The sequence below is a fragment of the Harpegnathos saltator genome, unplaced genomic scaffold, assembly GCF_003227715.2.
Source record: "Harpegnathos saltator strain DR-91 unplaced genomic scaffold, Hsal_v8.6 scaffold166, whole genome shotgun sequence".
Classification (NCBI taxonomy): Eukaryota; Metazoa; Arthropoda; class Insecta; order Hymenoptera; family Formicidae; genus Harpegnathos; species Harpegnathos saltator.
The window spans coordinates 299,796-321,014 of record NW_020229946.1 but is presented as its reverse complement, the minus strand read 5'-3'; the positions used below and the strand labels follow the sequence as shown (position 1 = coordinate 321,014).

Genomic DNA, 21,219 nt, shown 5'->3' with positions numbered 1-21,219 from the left:
GCGAATATCGCGAAAAGATATGAGACCTGTTGTTTATTCGTTTTAATCAATTCTACACCTCCATTGGCTACGGCCACATGAGTTACCAAACACCCTGACACATCCATTGACATCATGAAGAATTTCCTTCCAGCGTTCTTGTTTGATCTTATTCATGTTTGTGTCCGTACACCTTTCCTCGATAATGCTCTTTCCTTCTAATATCGAATCTGTGAGGAAACTTTTCTCCTCTATGCTTCAATTAGCCTCCCTCCCTATTTCGCTATATTTTACTTGACGTATCCATTGAGAATAGTTTTACTGTCACAAATTAAAAAAAAAGGAGTCTCAAATTGTAAACGCGAACCTCAAAAGTCGCGCTTTGACAATTCCCTGGTGATTGCATCTCATTGGCTAGGAAGTATCCGAGGATAAATTTAAGACAATTAAATGTAAGATCCTACGTATTGTGAACGCCGCCCGAAGGATTATTTAATTTCCCAAGTCCCGGCACCAAATTTAAACCATTTCGCTGAAATGCCTCTGAATAACATGGCCTTGATTCATCCATGCGTTAGTCCATGGATAGGCTAGAAGGACTAACCAAGCCAGGACTAAAGTTGATCACAGTTGTCTCTGAATAGCACCTCATACGTCGAGCGAACTCTGCCTTCCTCTTTTTATCCTGCTGGATGTTTACCAGCGATACGATGGTGTTTATTCGGTTATTCGATGTAGCGCTAAATTAACCCTACTGAGGTGCACTCAACCCTTACTTACAGTCTCTCAATGCGAGCCTACAGCGTCCTGAAGCCAGGCGCGATCGAGTTCTGGCCACGATGTTCGTGAGATTACGGGATACTCAATTAGGGGATTCAGTGTCATAGAATTCGAGAGCCCCGGATTAAGGGCTCTTATCGTGCGAGTAACTTTGGATTATATGGCGCCGCGCGCACTTGCGGCAATTCCGCGACTCGCGCGTTTCGGCTGCTATCTGCGAGATACGACTCGCGAACGGCCGCCGAAAGATGCTGCGAGTCGTTGGGATCGCCGCATGCAGATCGCCGTCCATCACGGAGGCGAAAGAACCGGAGGTGGAAGCACGAGCACGCGCGCACATTAAGTGCTTTTGTAATTTCACCGAGTCCGACCGTTCGTTTTGAGACCGCGACGGTCGTACCGGCGCTTCGGCTCCAAAATATTCTCAATCCGAGATCGATGCTTTATTCAAGCGCGCGCGCACACAGGATTGTACAGGATAAGAGTCCGGGATGGATGGATACAGCTTTTTTAATTGGAAATAACACATCTGTATTATTGCGATAAATAATCAACATGTTAATACATTCAGTAGAGGATAATGTTTAAGATGCAGAATTTTCGTGAGAAAAGAATTCTTGGGACGTCAATAATAATTAAATATTAAAATAATTAAATATTTAATTATAAATAATTAAATATTAAGAAACATTAAAAATATTCTGTGGGGGATAGATGGTCAGGTGTCCGAGTTAGATGGTCATACATGAAGGGATGAAGTCGGGCATGCCTATAATAATAATGTAGAAATTTGCTTATCTTTATTTATCTCTTCAGTATTTTACATCTTTTTATTAATTAGTAACTCTTTTCATTAATTATTGATAAAATAAAACATCTCCACAAATTTCTTGTAGAAACCAAGAACAATGTTGGAGAGAAAGTTGAAAAATGGCAACATAGAAAAAGGCTCTATGGAAAAACATTGTTTATTAAAGAGAGAAAAGAGAGAGAAATTTATTCGGCATCTTTGAGCGAAACAGGAAGCTGTTTAAAATGTATTGAAATTTTTCATATTAGGTATCCAGGGAAAAATGATAGTTGAATAGATATCGGATCGACGTCTTTTGTACGTCTAAAGCTAAATCTAATCTAAAAAACGTCGATCCGATGTCCACAGCTTGCTATTTCTCGCTGAGTAGACTGCCCATCTAATCCTAATAGAAATGAACCATCTACCCCGTTTGGAGAGTTCGCGTAAAGATGCGTATACCGCGTGAAACGTATAGTCTCGGTGACGAGTTTCGAAGTTAAGTACGCAAATACCATGTTTTTTTAGTCGTTTAAGCCCAGATCTAATATTGTAACTCAAAATAAACCGTATTCGCAAGGTATTTTCCCGACGTGTGAAATATATTTTGGAGATTAATAGAAACATAAAACATTTATTTACTCGCAACAACGGTGTTTTTGTGCATCAGGAAGAGACACACCTACTTGTGGTGCGTTCAACTCACAACTGACCGATCAGCGCTGACTCCTAGCATATATTAATAAAATTACAGCAATTGACAGCATCTATCCCCTATGCCGATTTATGCCCCGGACTTACCCTATTCTTTCGTCAGCTCATATTGAAGCAAGTATTGCAAGAAAAATGGTTTCTCGGGGAATAGAAATACGACGGGAAATTTGGCTGATAACAAATTAACGTAACGATGAATGAAACAGCTGAACAACTAAACTTGGTATTGAAAAGCGGATACCCTGTTTTATTCAGCCGAGACGCGAATGTCGCATTTCTTCGTGTTATCTGAAAGTTGACTCTTACAGCATTTCGCCAAATTTTGTTCGAGAGTAAAATTTCTCTTGATACGTGAATCGGCGGGCAGGTCACTCAAATTCGAGTAATTTCTCATTCACGAGGAGCAAACCCTCTGCGCTCTGAGTGATCGAGTAAACACGCTCACTCGAGATCGAGGAGTGAGCGTAATTTGTTCGGCTGTCATAGAAACAAACGCTCAACTCTAATCAACCGAAACATTCGCTCATTCGGAGTTACAGAGCCCACTCGGAAAACATTCACCCTTATGAATCCGTGCACTTTCGCCACATCGCTTGGAGTGAATTTTCGCTCTCTTCGAGCGAGTGAGATTTCGCTGTGAGCAATTTAGGGAGTAAACGCGTGAAATGGAAATGCTTTCGAGCAATCGATACTCGGTCTGCAACTCAACGGATACCTTACGCGCGCCACCAACAATTATTTTTCGACGCTACTGCAGAGAGCGAGAGAACACTTTCTCATCTCGCGCGGGGCTCTCTCTCTCTCTCTCTCCCTCTCTCTCGCGCGCGCGCGCGCGCGCGCGGAAGCGCGCCGTACGCGATGTTCGCGGGTCGATTCGGCGTGGAACAATTTCGGGATCACCTGCGCGAGCGACAAATGAGCTTTCGCCAGTTGCGCCCGATATCGGAACACCTGTTCAAGCAGCCGGTTACGCCGCGCCGGTGCGAGCTATTACAGCATCGGTGAGAGCGCGAAAATTTTGTCGCTTGGCGAGAAAGCGCCGCGCCGCGCCGCGCAAATCCTGCGACGCGGTCTTATTGATCCGTGAGGAGAGCGAAATAACGAACGATACGGCGTACAGTTTGTTGCGATTACTCCAGCTCGTGGCTATTTGTTTTCCATAGCGGTGGTATCGAGCCGCGCTGGCAGCGAGAAACAATTTCGCGCGCCGCGCCGCGCCGCGCCGCGCGCGACTGACAGCTGAAATATCACGAGGAATGTCATCCCGCCGTATATCACTCCGGCTATGAGCAATACCGGCGGAGGACTCGAGTTCTTACGAGCGCGCGACGTCCATCGCTCTTCGGAAACGTGCCGGACGACGACGAGAATTCCTCCTCGTCGCGATCACGTGACGCGCTCGCGTCGGCATAATTAGCGACGAGTTTCGGAGAAACCCGGCTCGTTGGTCGCGCCACGAGGTGCCAACGGATGAGACAGTTCTTCCAGATCCCCCCCGCCCCCCGACCGATGTTTTCACGTCGCTTAGAGTCGCGAGCGTTCTCTCTTATCTCTCTTTACGAGCTGCGACACTCGGATGGTTGTAAGCATTAATTAATTAATTAATTAAGCATTAATCGAAGTGAAACGGAGCTCCATCGATACCCCCCGTCTCCGTGCGTCTACGACGAGACGAGGAATCAGTTAAACTCCGGTTAGCCTTAATTAGTGTCTACAGAAGCGCTGCCCCGCTGGAGATGTTATAACGTCTTCCGGCCCGTTAAGGATTAAATGAAGTCGAGCGGCAAATCGCGCTGTGAGTCTGGATGAATTGATCCGGCCTCCGCGGGAGGCTCGCTTCTGGCTTCGTCTGTCCGACACGCGGCGATAAGCCTCGATAAGCTATCAACAACTTTGCGCATCGGCCTGACGGCAGGCTCTCCCGCCGCAAATCGAAGCTCAGCCGTATCCGCTACGTGACGAATTATCGCTCACGAGTATCGCCCTCGGCAGGAACTTTCGCGCCACATTGTTCTAATCCGGCGAATCTCGTCACGCGACCGCGCCAAGTGTGTCACTGGCCGCTTTCCGAGCCCAGGAACTCTCGGAGCGACCGCGCGCGCTGTTGCGGGGAAAGTCCTTAAAATCGAAACCTCCCCGGAGAAGCCTCCGCTGCGAGTCCATTAGAAACGGCCGAGAGAGCATTAGAAACGGCACCGTCTCGGCCGAGCGCGATTCTCAAACGACGACGTGGATACGACACGCGGACAAGCACGTAGACCCGCGACTGACTTCCACGCGGCCGCGGGAGACTCGTCTTTGTTACATCGATTCCCGCAGCGACTTGACTCGCGAGCACGTCGAGAGGAGAGCGCGTCGTACGAGCTCCGCTCATTTCTGCTCGAGCGTCGCTCCTCCTCCTCCTCCGGCGGAGGAGAAAGCGAGAAAGCAGCCGGAAGATCCCACTCACCGGTCATCATAGACGAAACCCGCTTGCAGGGTGTTGCAGTAGAGTGCCGTCGCGACGAGGGCGCAGGCTACAGCGAGGATATCCATGTCACATCGTGCCGAGAACGCTGGCGGCGACAGCGACGTCGACGGCGGCGGCCTCTTAACTTGTTGCACGTCCGCGGGCCTTCCTCCTGCACCACCACCGCCGCCACCGCCGGCACCGGCACCAGCAGCAGCAGCAGCAGCAGCACCACCACCACCACCAACACCACCACCCCCTCCTCCTCCTCCTCCTCCTCCTCCTCCTCCTCCTCCTCCTCCTCCTTCTTCCGCTCCTCCGCGCCCTCCTCCTCTTCCTCCTCTCCGGCCGCCCCTACGCCTCTGCCTGACGCCTGTTCTTCGCGCGGCGGTCGGCCCGTCCGCCGGACGATCGAACGACCGCCGATCTGACGCCGTCTGCTCGGATGCTTTCCGCGCGGGATGAATGTCGCTGACGCGTCCCCGGGTACGATCCAGCGGCGAAGGTGGGCCCCGGCGCGAGCGCGAGGTACGACGCTTCACTTCGACGTGTCACATCGGCCGCTCGCGACGGACGTCGGGGATGCGGTGGACATGACGACAAAGTCGCGCGGCCGGCTTGATCGGCCGGAGTCGGAAACGGCTCCGAGCTGCTCTCCTGTGGGAGACGGAGAGAGACGGAGAGAGAGAGAGAGAGGAGCGCGCGCCGGCTTGAGGCTGATTAGCCGAGTCACGCGATGATAATCCTCGGGGGGAATCGCTGGCCGCCGCTCTCTTTCCGCCGACGGCGATGCTACAGCGATCGCGGCGATCTGACCCGTTCCTATCCCACTATTCACTGATGCACATTACTCGACGCGATTGCTCGAAGGTAAGAGAGAGAGAGAGAGAGAGAGAGAGAGCGAGAGAGAGGCGAGTCCGTCGATCCGCAGCACTCGACTTCTCTCGGCGCTCCGTTTCGCAATCGAGAGCCAGAAGGAAGACCTCGGCGGAGCAAAAGGTCTCCTCGCTTCTCGGGTGACGAAGCGACCCGAGACGAGCTGCGCTCTCTCCGTCGCCTCTTCCTTATCGGTCACAGGCTGGGGGATCCTCACGCTTCCGACGGGTGTCCCACGGAACGACCGGAACCGGTGATCTACGGTTCGCGATCGGAGGAGCCGTCCTCGCTCGATCCCGGGCTCGATCGGAGCTCGGCCGCGCGCGACGGTCTACTCGCGACGACGAGCCGATCGTTGTTGACGACGTGGCTCGCGCACCGGCTACGAGGACGACGAGACGGCGGCGATGAAAGAGATGTTCCCGACGACGCGATCGGCACACGACACCACGCATGTCCCGGATGCGGAACGCCAACTGTCGCGCGCCCCCGAGGACGAGAGCTTTATACGCGGGAGACGGGCATCGATCGGACAGGCGCTTGCGCTCGCCCGTTCTCCTAGTCCTCCTTCTCCACCTCCGCCTCATCCTCTACCTCCTCGTGTCCTCACCTCTGCCCCCCCCTTCGCCAACTCCGTTCTGCCACCGGACTCACCTCCACCACCAACACCACCTCCACCACCTCCCTCCCCTCTCCCCCCCTCTCTCTCTCCTCGCCCTCATCTTCCTCATCCTCCTCGTCGTCGTCCTCTTCCTCTCCCCTCCTCCCTCTCCCCCCTGCCGCCGCCACCTCCTCCTCCTCCTCCTCCTCCGCCTCTTCGTCCCTCGCGCTACGCATCCGCGACCGCTCGCAACGACCACGACCGCGACCGCGGCCAACGGACCGGATTAACCGCAACCCCGGGGACAATGCTGACCGATGGACGTCCTTTTAGAAAATGACGCGCAAGGGCTGCACCGCGCTGCGGTGCACAATGCACGTGGCGTGCCGATGGAGAGCGAGAGAGGACCGCCGGCGAATTTGAGTGTCCGTCGGACTTGAGACGTTTTGCGTCGGGCAGACGGACCGTGAGGGAATTGTGCCGCCGGTCGCACTACGTACGGTGGAATCGTCGACGGGGAAAACGGAGTTCGCGGTCGAGGAAACGTTTAGCTTGGGAATGTAGCCGGTGCGTCCGGTGGCGATTGTCGTCGCCCACGTGGCGATTAAGCCGTCCGCGACAGCGCGCCGCGAAGAACAATTTCGGACGCGAGCGCGCTGTGTGTCACCGCGGGGGTTGAGCGAGACGCTCGTTCTGTCTGCTGTATCGGGCAAATAATCGCTATTTCCAAGATCAGTAGGATCAGTAGAACGAACAACGAGACGAATGTATCTGCCAGAGGTGTCTGTTGGCTTGTTAAAAAATAAGACGCGGACTGTGCTGCATCTCGTGCTAATCTCGCTAATTCGGAAAATGGAGTCTCCAAAGTGTTCGGAAGTCGGTTGAACTTGAATAATATAAGGCGCGAACACAAACGTGCACGCGCGAGCTTCAACGAAATTTCCTCGTCGGATTTCCTTATCAGAATAAAATGGCGGCCTGGCGCGCGCATGAATATCTTAGCGCAACCGGGATCAAAACTCGATTGATGTGCTATATATAATACATATGTAAAGGTCAAGATGTTATTCGATAAGATTGTTTCCGAAAGCGTTTCAGTCCTGTTTCGCAATGGAGCGGCAATGGATATGTCAGAAATAAGATTAAATACAAAGTTGGCAAATCATCACAAATTTGGGAATTGTAAAGTAAATCAAAGCCGCGCGACTAAAGCAGATCGGCATATCTATAAGGACGGTTATACGCGCGAGTAACGAACGAAAAGTCGACAAAAAAGAATTCAGTCTCGAGGACTTTGATCAAATTGTCAAGATCACAGTCGTCGAAGCTAAGTCCTCTTTTGTCGGTTTTTTTATCCAAGAAACATACACAGAGTGTAAAAGAATTTCCATTACGAACTTTTTCAGGGCTTATAAAACAATTATAGAATCGCATGTGAGGCAATTATAGTTGATCAATGTTTCACCAGAAACCAATGTGTGTGGCCGAAAATATAACACTCGATATAACAATCCGACAATATACCGACAATACACCGACAATATAACAATCAACACAATCCAAGTATTTTTAAGCGAGAGTAGCAAAACAGAATTCGCAGGTGTAAAGTTTACACGAAAATTAGTCGTTTGCGCTTTAACCCTTTGAGGCACGTATTTATCAGAAAATCCGAATTACATGAAAATTTATATACGGGGGTTTCTGGGGTCGCTGATGACGAATCCGTTATCAGATTTTCAAAATTCAAGATGACGGATCCAAGATGGCGGCCACAAATATGAAAAATCGCGATAATTTCGGTGACAATGAGTTTTGGACCTCGGATTCGTAATCAGCGACCTTGAGAGCTAACCAAAGTACAATTTCAGCTAATCATATAAAAATTTTAGAATCCGCCATCTTGGAAAATTAATTTTGGAATTTGGACCTCAGATTCGTAATCAGCGACCCGAAAAACCCCCCAAATCTTGATTTCGAGCAAAAAATTCACTCATAGTTCGTGGAAAATGATTTTTTCTGTAAAGATGTGTATTTTTCACACTTTGTTTATTTATAATAAATGGACAACTTATGCAAAACACCTCTCAACCTTTCATATATGTTCCCATATCATATAAGAAGCTAAGAAAACGCAAAAAATCCGACTAGAATCCCTCAAATATGAAATATTTCATGAAAATGTGAGAATAAATAGGTGGTAAGTATACTTGCCTCGAAAACCTATGCCTCAAAGGGTTAAATAGCTCTCGAGTAGCTCAAAAACCTAAACACTAGAACAACGTCCCCGCAGTATAGCTGTCCCCGCAGATAGACCAACCTAGTGCAACCAACAATATATAAAAGATCGTTTCCTCCCTCTCTCGGTGCGCGATTGGAACCTTTTCGTATTTGTAGCGCAGAAACGGGACATTTCCAAACATATGTAGATTCCTAATAAAAAGTGTGACCTGAAATTTTGTAATAAATACTTATTTACACCCTATGTATATACAGGGAAGCCGCCACAACATACGACGAAACTCATGTGAGGAAAGAGCAGATCAAAATGAGTAGAAAAGTCCTCTTCCATTTTTGAGAAAAGCACATAAATTTTCGAGTTATTAGTGGAAGAAGATTGACGAATCGACGCGCGCAACGCGGCGATGATGGCGCGATCGCATGGAAAATGGCCACATGGAAAATGACCGCGCGATTGTCAGGAGTGATAAGTATCGGGTGTCACAACAATTATCTACGCACCATTCGCATTATTTCTCCGCCTTTCCCTGTTATCCGGTACTGGTCGCTGTGAAGAAACAATCGCACAGTCAACCATTTTTCATGCGACCGTTCCACAGCATCGCGCGCACTGATTTGTCAATTTTCTTTCATTGATAACTCAAAAATTTACGTGTTTATTTAAAAAGTGACACAGGTCTTTTCATTTTGACCAGTTCTATTCATACACGAGCGTGCGCAAACTCGCAAACTTGCAAAGCGAGCATACGAATCATGTGTTTTGACGGACACCCTGTATACAGAGTGTCTGACGCAAACCGTATAAACATATGAATATAAAGCACATCAAACTGGGATAGGATCGCTACCATTTCGCAAACAACCATTTAAAATTTAGAATTATTAATGAAAGAAGCCTGACGGGTCAATGAAAAATAGCTGATTGCACAATCGTCTCTTAATAAATCGTCTCTTAGGGCCGGTTATTCCAACTTCTTGGTAAATTAACTGATAGTTGGAACAACCGGCCCTTAGTGTTATAGAAGCATCATCAAAAACCTCATTTTTCAAATATTTCCCCTAAAAGATACCTAATTCTGTTTAAGTCTGATGATCGAGCCGACTAGCAAATACTAACATCCGTTAAAGAACATAAATTTTTTACTTTTTCGTTGATAAAAGCATAATCTTTTGAGTAACGTAACTTCTTCTTCAACCAATTTCTCATATTATCAAACAGCAATATTTCAAGTAGTAAAAGTATATAAAACACTTTATGCCATTTTGCAAAAGTCGCAATAATTATTAAGTTACTTATGATTACTTACTAATGATTACTAATGACTTACTAATGATTAATGATTGAAAATGACCACATCTAGAAGCTCTTTTAATTGATAACTTGAAAATTTGCGTACTTATTTGCAAAATGATAAAGGACGTTTCTGTTTAGAATGATCTAAACTACAATTATATGACGGCTATTGTGCGGCTAGCGACAGGTTCAAGATTCAGGGTTCAAAATTTAACCCTTTGTACTCGGATATCCTCTCTAAGGAGATGACATCGTAAATCTAGCGAACCACTCGGATGTTTCTTTTCAGAGGATTCACAGTAGCATCAACACTTCTCCAATGTCAACATTTAAAGAAAGCAATACTTGGTTTCAAAGTTACACTATTTAATATGATGCGATTTTTGTTTGCACATTTTCTTAAAAAGGTGCCGCCGAGCTGCTGGTAACCGCGAGATGGCTCCGAGTGCAAAGGATTAATGTACTCATATCTATCGCTAGACATAACAACTACAGTATCTACATAATTGTAGATTCGATTATTCTGAATAAAAAAGTCCTTTATTTTGCAAATAAATACGCAAATTTTCAAGACCTTTATTACCAATAGACCAGGGTTTCCTAACTTTTTTTGTATTTCACACCCCTAAAAATTTATTAATGAACCCTCGTACCCCCTACAAAAAAAAATTATTCGTATGTTTTATATTAAAAATTAGTTGTTAGAGTTTTAAAAGGTAAGAAGTTAAAAATCGAAAAAGATATTAAATTTTTTATTAAACCATAAAGAGTTCAGTAATATATTGTAAAATAATATGCAATGTTTATAAATATTTGTCAATCATAAATAAAATATTAGAAAGAAAAAACTTATAGAACTAATGTATAATTTAATTTATAATAATTTATTATTACATAGTACTGTTTTATAAAAATTAACCATCATTTTAATATTATAAAATTATCCATGGTATCAAGCTTCGCACAGTAATATGTAACGAATATATACATACAGATACGTACAAAATATATAATTTTAATAACATTTTTTTTAATTTGATGGTAAAAATACCGAATTATTCCAGAGTTGATCTTAATCATTATTAATTACAATCACTTTTCCCCGCACCCCGAAAAATGCTTTTTCGCATCTCCGATGCGGGAACCCCTGCGATAGACCCTTATTGAGTTATCAATTAAAAGAGCCTCCAGAGATGTAATAATTTTCAATTATTAATAACTTAATAACTATTTTCTTTTCTTTCATGAAATGGTATTTACTTGACTTTTTTCTCAGTTTCAGAATCTAATCTGTTTGAGTCTTCACAATTTTTTATTTCCGAAAGACCCCGGACATCTTGCATATATATATATATATAAATTGTGTAAAAATTCTCCAAGTTTATTTTGTATTTCATATCAGCCGCGCAAAATGAGAATATTCACGCAGATTCCATCGCCTCGTGGAGGAGGCAAGTCTCGCCTTCTAATACCGTCGTGCAAACTTCCACCTCCCGCGTACCCTCACGGTCTCTTCAGCCACTAATACAAAATTTATTCCTGCCGGCTTAGAAACGCGTACAACGATATCCACGCAAATACGACTCGCGGTACTTTACATTTGGAACTCGCGCACGACTCTCGACAGCCAGCCAGGAGGCGCCGTCGTACCGCTGGGGTAGTTTAATCCGTCGGTACGTTGGCGTAACGGCGATTCGTCACTACAGGTACGCGTAATTAATTGTCGGGACCGACGCCGTGAAACGCGTGCATTTATCACACGTATTATAGCACGCGAGAGCTTGTTATTGTGCTAACGCTGGACTTAGACGCTCCCCGGCCGCCATTGTATCGCAAACAAGAGGCCGCCACCCGTAAACGCTTCAATTATTCCGAGCGCGCGTAACAAAAGTAATTCACGCTCCGATGAACCGCGATTAAAGATCCAGCGGAACCGCGGCTTACTCCTAATGCGGTAATTAAGCATTTAAGCGCTTAACTCATTCCTAACGCGCAACTGCGATGCCGGTCGGCGCGCAGTGTGTGTATAAACGAGAAGGCAGGCGGCCGACGGTTTAGCAACGCTGAACCGAGAAGGAGAGAGAGAGAGAGAGAGAGGGAGAGAGAGAGAGAGAGAGAGAGAGAGGGAGAGAGAGAGAGAATAACGGTATGATAACATACGAATGTAATATCAGCATTTCTCTAATTAACCTTGCCAACTTGCGATACGCGTACGTACAGCTATCGTGAAGCTTGTGTCCCGATAACAGCGCACTCCCGAGTATCCGTTTACTCGTTCGCTCGAAGGCTCCGATGGTCGCGCGCCGAGGACGCGGAAGGACACCTCGCGATGGTGACGCGCGCGTCCTTCCAACGGCATTGTCGGTTTGTTGACGGAATCGCCGCACGTCGCACGCGCGATTCTCGGCGAAACGGTATCCTCCTCGGGGAGATAACTCGAATTAAGAATCGTAATTCATCAGGCTCAATAAAGCCCGACGTCCGTCCGGATAGCAATCCATCTGCGCGAGTAACGACGCCATAGAAATACAAATTAACCGCGCTCGTAACACTCCGCAATTACCCGCCCCGGTGCTTAACTCCCCCAAAAGCCGGCCATATGGGTCCAACGGACGGCGAAGAACCGCTCGGGGTGCGGGGATAAATGCCGTAGCCCCCGAAACGAGGTTGACAGTAAACAATACTGTTCGCGAAGAGGGGAGCGCGAGACCGTTTGCGTAGGACCCGCGTCGCGAAGAACAAGGGATCCCCATAGCCTGCGGTCGTGGGGATCCTTGTCCTTTATCAGACAGGACACGTGCGACGTCCGATGTCGAGCTTCTTCCGCTTTTAGTGCCGTTAGGACTGTAATATCGAGATACCAAGTATCGATACTTCGCGTCGATGTCGAGAAATTCTGACGTTGCGCTTGATTTCGACACTCTCGAGTGGTGTCGCGAAATCAGTGCGCTCGATTTCGTTTCCTCGCCGTTTTACTCCGCTGCTTCGTCCGATTATTACCTTGATATCTCACGATATCACGGTGACACATTTCGTTCTCTATTATTGCTTATCTCTCTCTCTCTCTCTCTCTCTCTCTCTCTCTCTTGCGGTATATTGTGTTTCAATCCAGTATCACGTTGCGATATCGACCAAAAATGGCACTCGAGACGCATTATTTGCTATAATTGACACCCTGCGAAGCATCCGAGTATCGATACTCGGCAGATATCATAGTATCCCCCGATTGCCGAGCGGATGGAAGGCTACCCTGTTATTTGTCTCGCTGGCAGATTAAGATAATGGGCTAACGCGAAGCCGTCAGGTCGCGCCGCGCCGCGCCGCGCCGCAACCAGTCGTCGGTCCGGAGGAGGAAGGGCGAGCAAGGAAGGGCGAGGGGTCGGAGGGCACCAGATACGATGACCAGTGACCACGCGATCTCGCCGGACGCGAGCTGCGGGGGAGCCTGTGTGTGCGAGCCGATGTGGAAATTATCGTGCGAACCAATCGTCGAGCATGCGCAATCGCCGGCAATCAGTTTATTCCGCAGCACAATGACGCGTGCGCCACGTGTGTGTGTGTGAGAAGTCGCAATAGGGTGACTTCTCCTAGGACGGCGGCTTCGGCTGTTCTTTCTTCCTCGCAAGTGCGCGGCGCGAAGTCGATACGATGAAAATTGTTCGTTAAGAAAATTTCCTGACGAAGAGAGCGTTATACACGGCTGCTCTTGCGCGTGCGTAATCCCTTTCCATCTTATCGTATTCCTAGGAGCGCAGAAATAAACTGTCAATGAAATGTATCTTGCTAAGAAGTACGCAGGAAATTTTGCAAAAGATTATGACGAATATTTGAACAATGAACCAGTTCCTAAATAGCGGATATCAAGCGACAGGATGACGTTGATAAGTTTGAAGAGTAAAGTTAAGAAATTAAGGCAGAGTATCAATATGTTCCTGAATTATAAAATTTGATTTCGTCGAGAAATGCAATAGATATCTCGACGTCAAACTTTAGTTCCTGAAATATAAATGACAAGTACGACACGAAAGGATAAGTTAAGTTAGAGCAAAATGTCGATAAACATTCATCTGTCGCGTAAAATCTAATGCAGCAACTTTTGTGAATAAAATCCTCCCATAAATTAGCCGGAAAGCGATTAAAGGGACAAACTGTTCTCGTAAGAATATTCTGTGTACGTCGTGATTACATCAACACGTTGTTATATCGATGGCGATGATTCAAAAATTTTAAACATGTTTATAATCCGACGCATCCATTTCGCAATCGAGATTTTCTGCAACTTCTTTGACCGTTGCTCCTTCGCGCTTGGATTTCTGGATTTTTTAAGCCCATCGTTGATCGTACATTCGTGCATTGTGTGTACGTGCGAGCTCGCAGTTTGCTCGTAATCATTTCTGCGCACGGTGACGTGTGCTCGCGATTATCCCTTCGAAGCCGTTGCGCGCGAAACGCGCGAGAGAGGTCGGTGTTTCCGTTCTGCCAGTTTATCGCGTTGTAATAACATAAGTTCCCGGCTGAGTTCCCTAGGAATATTTCGTGACCCGATCCGATTCGCGCTCCAATGAAATTTCTCCACCTATTAATACTGCTGGCAGCAAATTACTTGTTGTATCTCGCCTAGCGACTGTGTTGCAAAGATGGTCTCAAATACCGCGACAAAAGGAGATTCGAGTCTCTACTTGTACAAGGTGTCCAGGATCTTCCGGCAACGAACAATTGTGAAGATTAATCAGATCAAATTGAGAAGAAAAATCATGTACCATTTTGCAAAGATCGCAATAGTTGTTAAGTTATTGATGACTGAGTATCATCTCAAAGTGACTACATCTAGAGCGCTTTTGTTTCCATTTCCAAATTGATCCATTCCTCTAATTAACATTACAATATTGGTACAAGAAACCCCTTGTTATTTAATTAAATTAAAAATATAAGATAAATATACAAGGTGTCTGAGACCTTTTGGAAACGAAAAATTGTGAAGATTAATCAGATCAAACTGAGAAGAAAAGTCACGTACTATTTTGCAAAAATCGCAATATAGTAGTATTAATGATTGAAAATGACCACATCTAGAAACTCTTTTAATCGATAACTTGAAAATTTACGTACTTATCTGAAAATTGATAAAGGACCCTTTTGTTCAGAATAATAACCTAATCTACAATTATACGACGGCTATTGCGTCTAGCAATAGACATGATGAGTATATTAAACTTTGAACCCTGAATTTTGGGCCTGTCGCTAGGCACAATAGCTTTTATATTAATTGTAGATCAACCGTTATATTAATTGTAGATTAGATAGATAGAAAAAGAAAAAGTCCTTTAACTCCGGACGAACTTCCGAAGGAAAAAGTTCATTTTGCAAATAAATAGACAAATTTTCAAGTTATAAGTTAAAAAAGCTTCCAAATGTGGTGGATTTTCAATCATTAATAACTTAATAACTATCGCAATTTCCGCAAAATGGTATTTTGACTTTTGTTCTCACTTTAATCTTCACAATTTTTCACTTCCAAAAGATCCCGGACACTCTGTACATCGATTCGTCCATAAATGCACATTACACGCGCATAATTTCGATCCGCTTGCCGCTCGACTACGATATATTTATTATGTTGCGTCATTTCAAGATACAATTAGTTTAAATAATATCAGATTAGATAATTAATTTGGCAAAGTTAACTCAATATTAAACAGCGCCCACGGTTCGCAGCGCCCTGTATTTTCCAATAGCGAAGCAACGACCATTGTTTGATGACGGTAAATCGATATCGGTAAGAATGAGAAAAACGGATACGGATAAGAATTTACAAGTGCAACACAAAATATTTCCTATACTTATACTCTCCGTACAGATTTGGGATTGCGCCAATTCGAGATCGCTTTTCCGAACGAAAGATTACCGCGGTGAAAAAGGTCAGACGGAAAATGCAATTTACATAGGTTCCACGAATCGAAAAGAAAAACACACTTTAAACAAAGGAAGCCGACTTGTCGCGTATTGAGATATATTTAAGGCAAATTAGAACAATAAAAGGCGCGACTGCCGCTCGCATTTTTGTTCACGGGAATTCGCGCTCGGGCCACGTGAACGCAGTCAGAAGGTCGTTAATTCGTGGATACAGCGTATCGCGCTTGGCATACGTTCCACGCATGCGAAGCCGAGCTATTGTCTCCGAAAATACGTGGCAAGATAGAGTTGCAGTGAATTTAAATTCAAACATGGCGGCCGACACTGCACGAGATGTTACGCGAGATGAGACGTCGTGTTACGACCGAATTACGTTGTAGCGAAAGCGCAATGATGATACTTCTATATCTCGATCTCTCGCTCTTACCGAGACCTTCGGTTCCTTTTGGCGTCTTCCGAGCCGAGCGTCTTAAATTTCGTTCATCTGTGTCTCGTCGATTAATTCGCGACCTCTCTTGATTTTACAGATCTCGACTCTATCTACTCGTCTCGACGAACCGTTACTTCCTCAACTCAAGTAGCGAAAATTAAAAACTGAAGGATTTGCGGACTTTGCAGGTATAAAAATGCTGCAAACCCACAGATCGCGAAGGGAGGGTTTCGTCCGGTCAAATTTTCGGAAAGTTTTGTTTAACGACGAGAGGAACCCACCGACCCGAGAAGATACAAAACTCCCGGGCAAGTTTCGCCGGGCGCAGTCTCAATCCCGATAACTGCTCGGAGATATTAGAACAAACGGAGGATATTTGCGCAACAATTGACAAGCTAATACCATGACAGGTGAGTCGCCCGCGCAATGTTTTCATTTTCGATGCAAACATCGGCAACGTCAGGCAACCTGAAACGCCAATCAAAGCCACGCGTTTGACGTCCCGTCGAAGCTATTATACCCTTGTAACAGCACCCCGGCCCACCCCCTTCGGTCGAATACGTTTTAATCATTGAATTGGCCTGGCAAACGAAAAAGATTGGTTCGTAACTGGCGCGAAGAGCGCTGATTGTCGACCTCCATTCGCGTATTTTTGCCATAGAAACGAACGTAGCGGGAACGCTTCGCGGCTCGTTCATCGCCATCGAGACTACCGCGTTATTCGAGACCAGAGATTTACCTGATACCGCGGCGCCGGGCGGCGCGCAAAAAAATCTCGCGCGGTTATTCGAGCGCGCGCGCGCGCGCGCGCGCGCCGCGTGTGCGCTGCGCGCTGCGCGCTACATTCGCGCATAGTTGTAAGTATGGCGCAGCTATCTCTAACGCGGCAACCCATGATAACCGGAGCGCCCGGTAATACGACCGCTTCGCGGATACCGTACGTAATAAGAATCACGCGTACGCGCCGTTTTCAGAAGCGTGTGCGCGACGGGAGCGCGAGAGGAGTTTTACGGTGGGAATTGCGCGCGTGTATATATTCTCTTTCTGCAAAATATTCGGGGTACCAATTTTCAGCCGCTTTTACAACAGCGCCGCTGTTTCTCGTTTTAATTCTAAAGCAGTAGTCAGCGTGAATATAGCGGGACATGTCAAAGAAACGTATCGTATGATACTTCTAAAAGCGTACCGCGGAGCTCGGATTAGAATTGCGAAACCCGGCGAGAGGAAACGTCGACGTCGCGATAGCTTGCGAGAATCGAAGTAGGCCAACGATATCGCGCGTAGATTTCGCGCGCTCCAACCCGTAGCTACGCGAGCACGCGTAGCGATTTGTCATCTGTTATCGATTTCCGCGACTCAGCTGATATCGCTTTTTACAGTCCAGTTGGTTCAGTCATCTACTTTCTTACGTTCACGTGTCTTACGCTACAATAATCAACTACAATCAGCTATCGATATCGATAAGTTTTGCATCTAGGCACTCGAACCCTCACATTAGAATCGTTTAACGTTTTGTTAAGAATTTTAAGAAACAACTAATTAATTTTATATACTAATTTTATATATTAAGTTAAGTTTATTAAACTTAAGTTAATTTTATACATTGAGTTAATATATCGAGTTAATTTCAGAAAAATTTCAGAATGATCAGTCGCATACATATTGCAATGGTACAATACAGGGTGGATCAAATAACTTGCCACAAGGTGTTTTCTGTCGAAATCTCTGGTGATATAAGCTTGATTTTTGTTTTTCTTTTTACATTAAACAGGACATGGCGGTGGATTGTTTGACGGGTTGAAAGATTTTTGTGCGGGACTTTTAATAGGACAAAGGGGATTTCCTCTCTCTCTCTCTCTCTCTCTCTCTCTCTCTCTCTCTCTCTCTCTCTCTCTCTCTCTCTCTCTCTCTCTCTCTCTCTCTCTCTCTCTCTCTTCGAATGGAACGGGGTATAATTGTTTTTCCATCAGATAAATCGAAATTAATAACATTTTCTTGAAATATTTCTTTTCGTTCTGTTAAAGAAAGTTGATGAAAATAACTTGAGTTATTGGATGGACATTCAGAGACGTAGTTACTCCAAACCTGTTTACAAACATGTTCAGCATTGAGAAGGTAATTTCTTGCAAGAGGTCAACAAGTTTACGCTTGATTAGTTTAGCTGAAGAGATAGATAGGTTCTCAGTATTATCGAATTTCCTTCACAGATTAAAAATGGCAAACAAAAGTGTTAATATATTATTAATATTGTTAATGCTAACACAATTATCACGCTCAATGTATAAAAATCGCACGCGGCATTTTTATGTTTAGAAGAACGGCCTCGAGAAATTTGAATAACAAAACGTTTGTAACAAAATACGTTGCAAGCTAAGAATGTTACGAATGATGATAGTGCTGCACTGCAATTTTGGCAGCGATGAATGTTAAATCACAAATTAGCAACTGACAGAAGAGAGTAAAATCGGTCAAACTTCAATTAGAAGAATACTTAAAACAGCACAAATATCATCCATATCATATGTGTCTCCGTCAGCATATTTTCAAAATGATTTTCAAAATCGAATTACTTCTTGTACTTGTGCGATTTCGTCGTATAATCACTGAAGATAATTAATTTCTTTTTTCCGATAGTTCTTTCCTCGGATAAAGCTACATTTTCGGACACTGGCCTGTTGAATAGGCATAACTGCCGTTAGCAGCTAAATGAAAATCCATATTGACTGCGGGTTATTTTATTTCAATATTGCTGGTCATTAAATGTGTAGTGCGGAATTGTTGAAAATCGTGTAACTGGAATATATTTTTGCGAGCAGCCTTTAACAAATGTATTTTATACTGACGTTTTAATTCTCTGTAACTTTGAAATCACTGATATATTGATTTTCTTAACTTAAATTACACATGATGTCCGGGATCTTTTAGAAACGAAAAATGTAAAGATTAATCAGATCAAACAGAAAAGAAAAGTCATGTACTATTTTGCAAAAATCACTATAGTTAATAAGCTATTAATAATTGAAAATGACTACAACTAGAGGCTCTTTTAATTAATAACTGGAAAATTTGCATACTTGGTTACAAAGTGGTGAAGAACTTTTTTGTTCAGAATGACCCAATCTACAATTACGTAGGCTGCTGGAAAAGTTTCTGCAAACGATATGAAAGAAGAACATGTAAAATTTGGTAAATGGCTTTATTGTTTGTCAAAGTATTCGCCTTTAAGATCGATACACTTTTGCATAAGCTTGAACCAATTTTCGAAGCATTTTTTTCACTCTGAAGCTGTAATCTCAGAAACCAGAGTTCGGAATGTTTCAACAGCTGCTTCAGCCGATACAAATCGTTCGTCACGCATCTTATGTTTGATGTTTGGGAACAAGAAGAAATCATTAGTTGATAAATCAGGTGAATACGGACAATGAGTCATTAATTCGACTGGATAAAAAATCAACGGTCTGACGTGCTGAGTGACAGCTTGCGTTGTCATGATGAAGAAAGATGCGACGATTTCGGTTTGTTCTACGCAATTCATTGATGACTTCTGGCAAACAAATTGTTGTATACCAATCAGCATTTATAGTCCTTCGATCCTCCGAAGCCACGGTTGCCATATGTCCGGTATAACCGAAGAAGCAAGCAATCATTTGCTTAGCAGCACTGCGTGAACGAACAACTTTTGTTGCTTTCGGCTCATTTTAAAACACCCAAACAGTGGATTGTTGTTTACTTTCAATACTCGTACGAATAGAAGATTCACGCTTCGTCTCCAGTAACGATGTTGCGGACCAAATTTGACCGACCTCGGTTGAATTTCTTGAGCATTTTTTCGCACCATTTCGCGCAAACCTCTTTTTGAGCTTCGGTCAAATTGTGTGGGATCCAACGACTGCAAAGTTTCTGTACGTTCAAGTAATCATGTAAAATCGTGTGTATTGCTTTCATATCAATACCCAAGGATGCCTGAATCTCGCGGTGTGTCACACGCTGCTCTCGCTCAATCATTTCACGCACCAACATTAGGATCAACATTAGTGGCAACAACAGACGTGGGATGGACGACACAATTCACAAAACTCATCACTAAAGAAAGGTCCACGCTGGAATTCGGCAAATCAATTATAAACAGTCCTATTGGATGATGCTTCATCTCCAAAAGCCAAATGAAGTCGATCGATGCATTGTTTCGGAGTTAGACTACATTTGTAATCGTAAAAAATTATTGCCCGAAAATGTTCACACGAAATTTCCATTTTCTCACAAAATAACTTCTTTTAAAATACTCTTTTAAAATACTGTGCAAACAAAACTAGTTGGCTAGGTACAAACGGTCAATTGAATTACAGATTAGAAACATCTAATTTTACGGGTATGATAGTAGGAGGAACGGTGGCGCCACTGCAAGTTTATTAGGTTGCAAAAACTTTTCCAACAGCCTACGTATATGACGGCTATCATATCTAGCGATAGATATGAGTATATTGAATTTTAAACTCTGAATCTTGAACCTGTCATTAATAACTTAATAATTATTGACATTTTGGCAAAATGATACGTGACTTTTCTTCTCAGTTTAATCTGATTAATCTTCACAATTTTTCGTCTACAAAAGGTCCCGGACTGTATATACACATACAGATATTGTACCCTATTTGATAACTCCAAAAGGTTACGAACCGTTTTCTTGGAATAAAATTTTATTTTTAAATTAATTAATTGTTAATTTATATCTGTTAAAATTGCTATTAATATGATAATAATAATCGTTAAAATTATATATTAATTTATATCAGGAGGTTAATATTTGCTGGTCTCACGTTACATAATTTTTTTATACTCAGGAAGAAAGATTGAGCTGTAGAGGGTTAACAAATCTTGTTCTTCCCGCGCTTCTAGAAAATATTTCATTGAACATCGCAATTGAGATGTGATCCCAACGTAATAGTGCCGTAGCACATTTTGTCAGACATACGCGTGATATTATTAGACACAAAATTAAAAAATAAATAGATTAGACGCGGGGCGGACTTATTTTGTGGCTAAACGCCATTACGTTTCTTTTGGTAGGGTTACATAAAATATAAGACGATTGTTTTCACAACAAAGGAAGATATGAAAATAAGAATACGTATTGCTCCATTAATGTTATCAAATG

The 21,219-nt window shown here is 44.3% G+C and overlaps 1 protein-coding gene and 1 pseudogene across 2 annotated transcripts in view; both read right to left on the bottom strand.

The window, feature by feature from the left end:
• Tmtc2 (Transmembrane O-mannosyltransferase targeting cadherins 2) overlaps positions 1 to 4,937 on the bottom strand; it is a 520,379-nt gene extending 515,442 nt beyond the window's left edge. For both annotated transcript variants that reach the window (XM_025297016.1, XM_025297017.1), the window contains exon 1: positions 4,713 to 4,937. In XM_025297016.1, coding sequence (XP_025152801.1) covers positions 4,713 to 4,798 — 86 coding nt within the window. In that variant the 5' untranslated portion in view covers positions 4,799 to 4,937. The remainder of the gene's footprint in view (positions 1 to 4,712) is intronic.
• A 14,401-nt stretch (positions 4,938 to 19,338) lies between these two features.
• On the bottom strand, positions 19,339 to 19,902 carry LOC105182999 (uncharacterized; annotated as a pseudogene).
• Between the last annotated feature and the right edge of the window lie 1,317 nt (positions 19,903 to 21,219).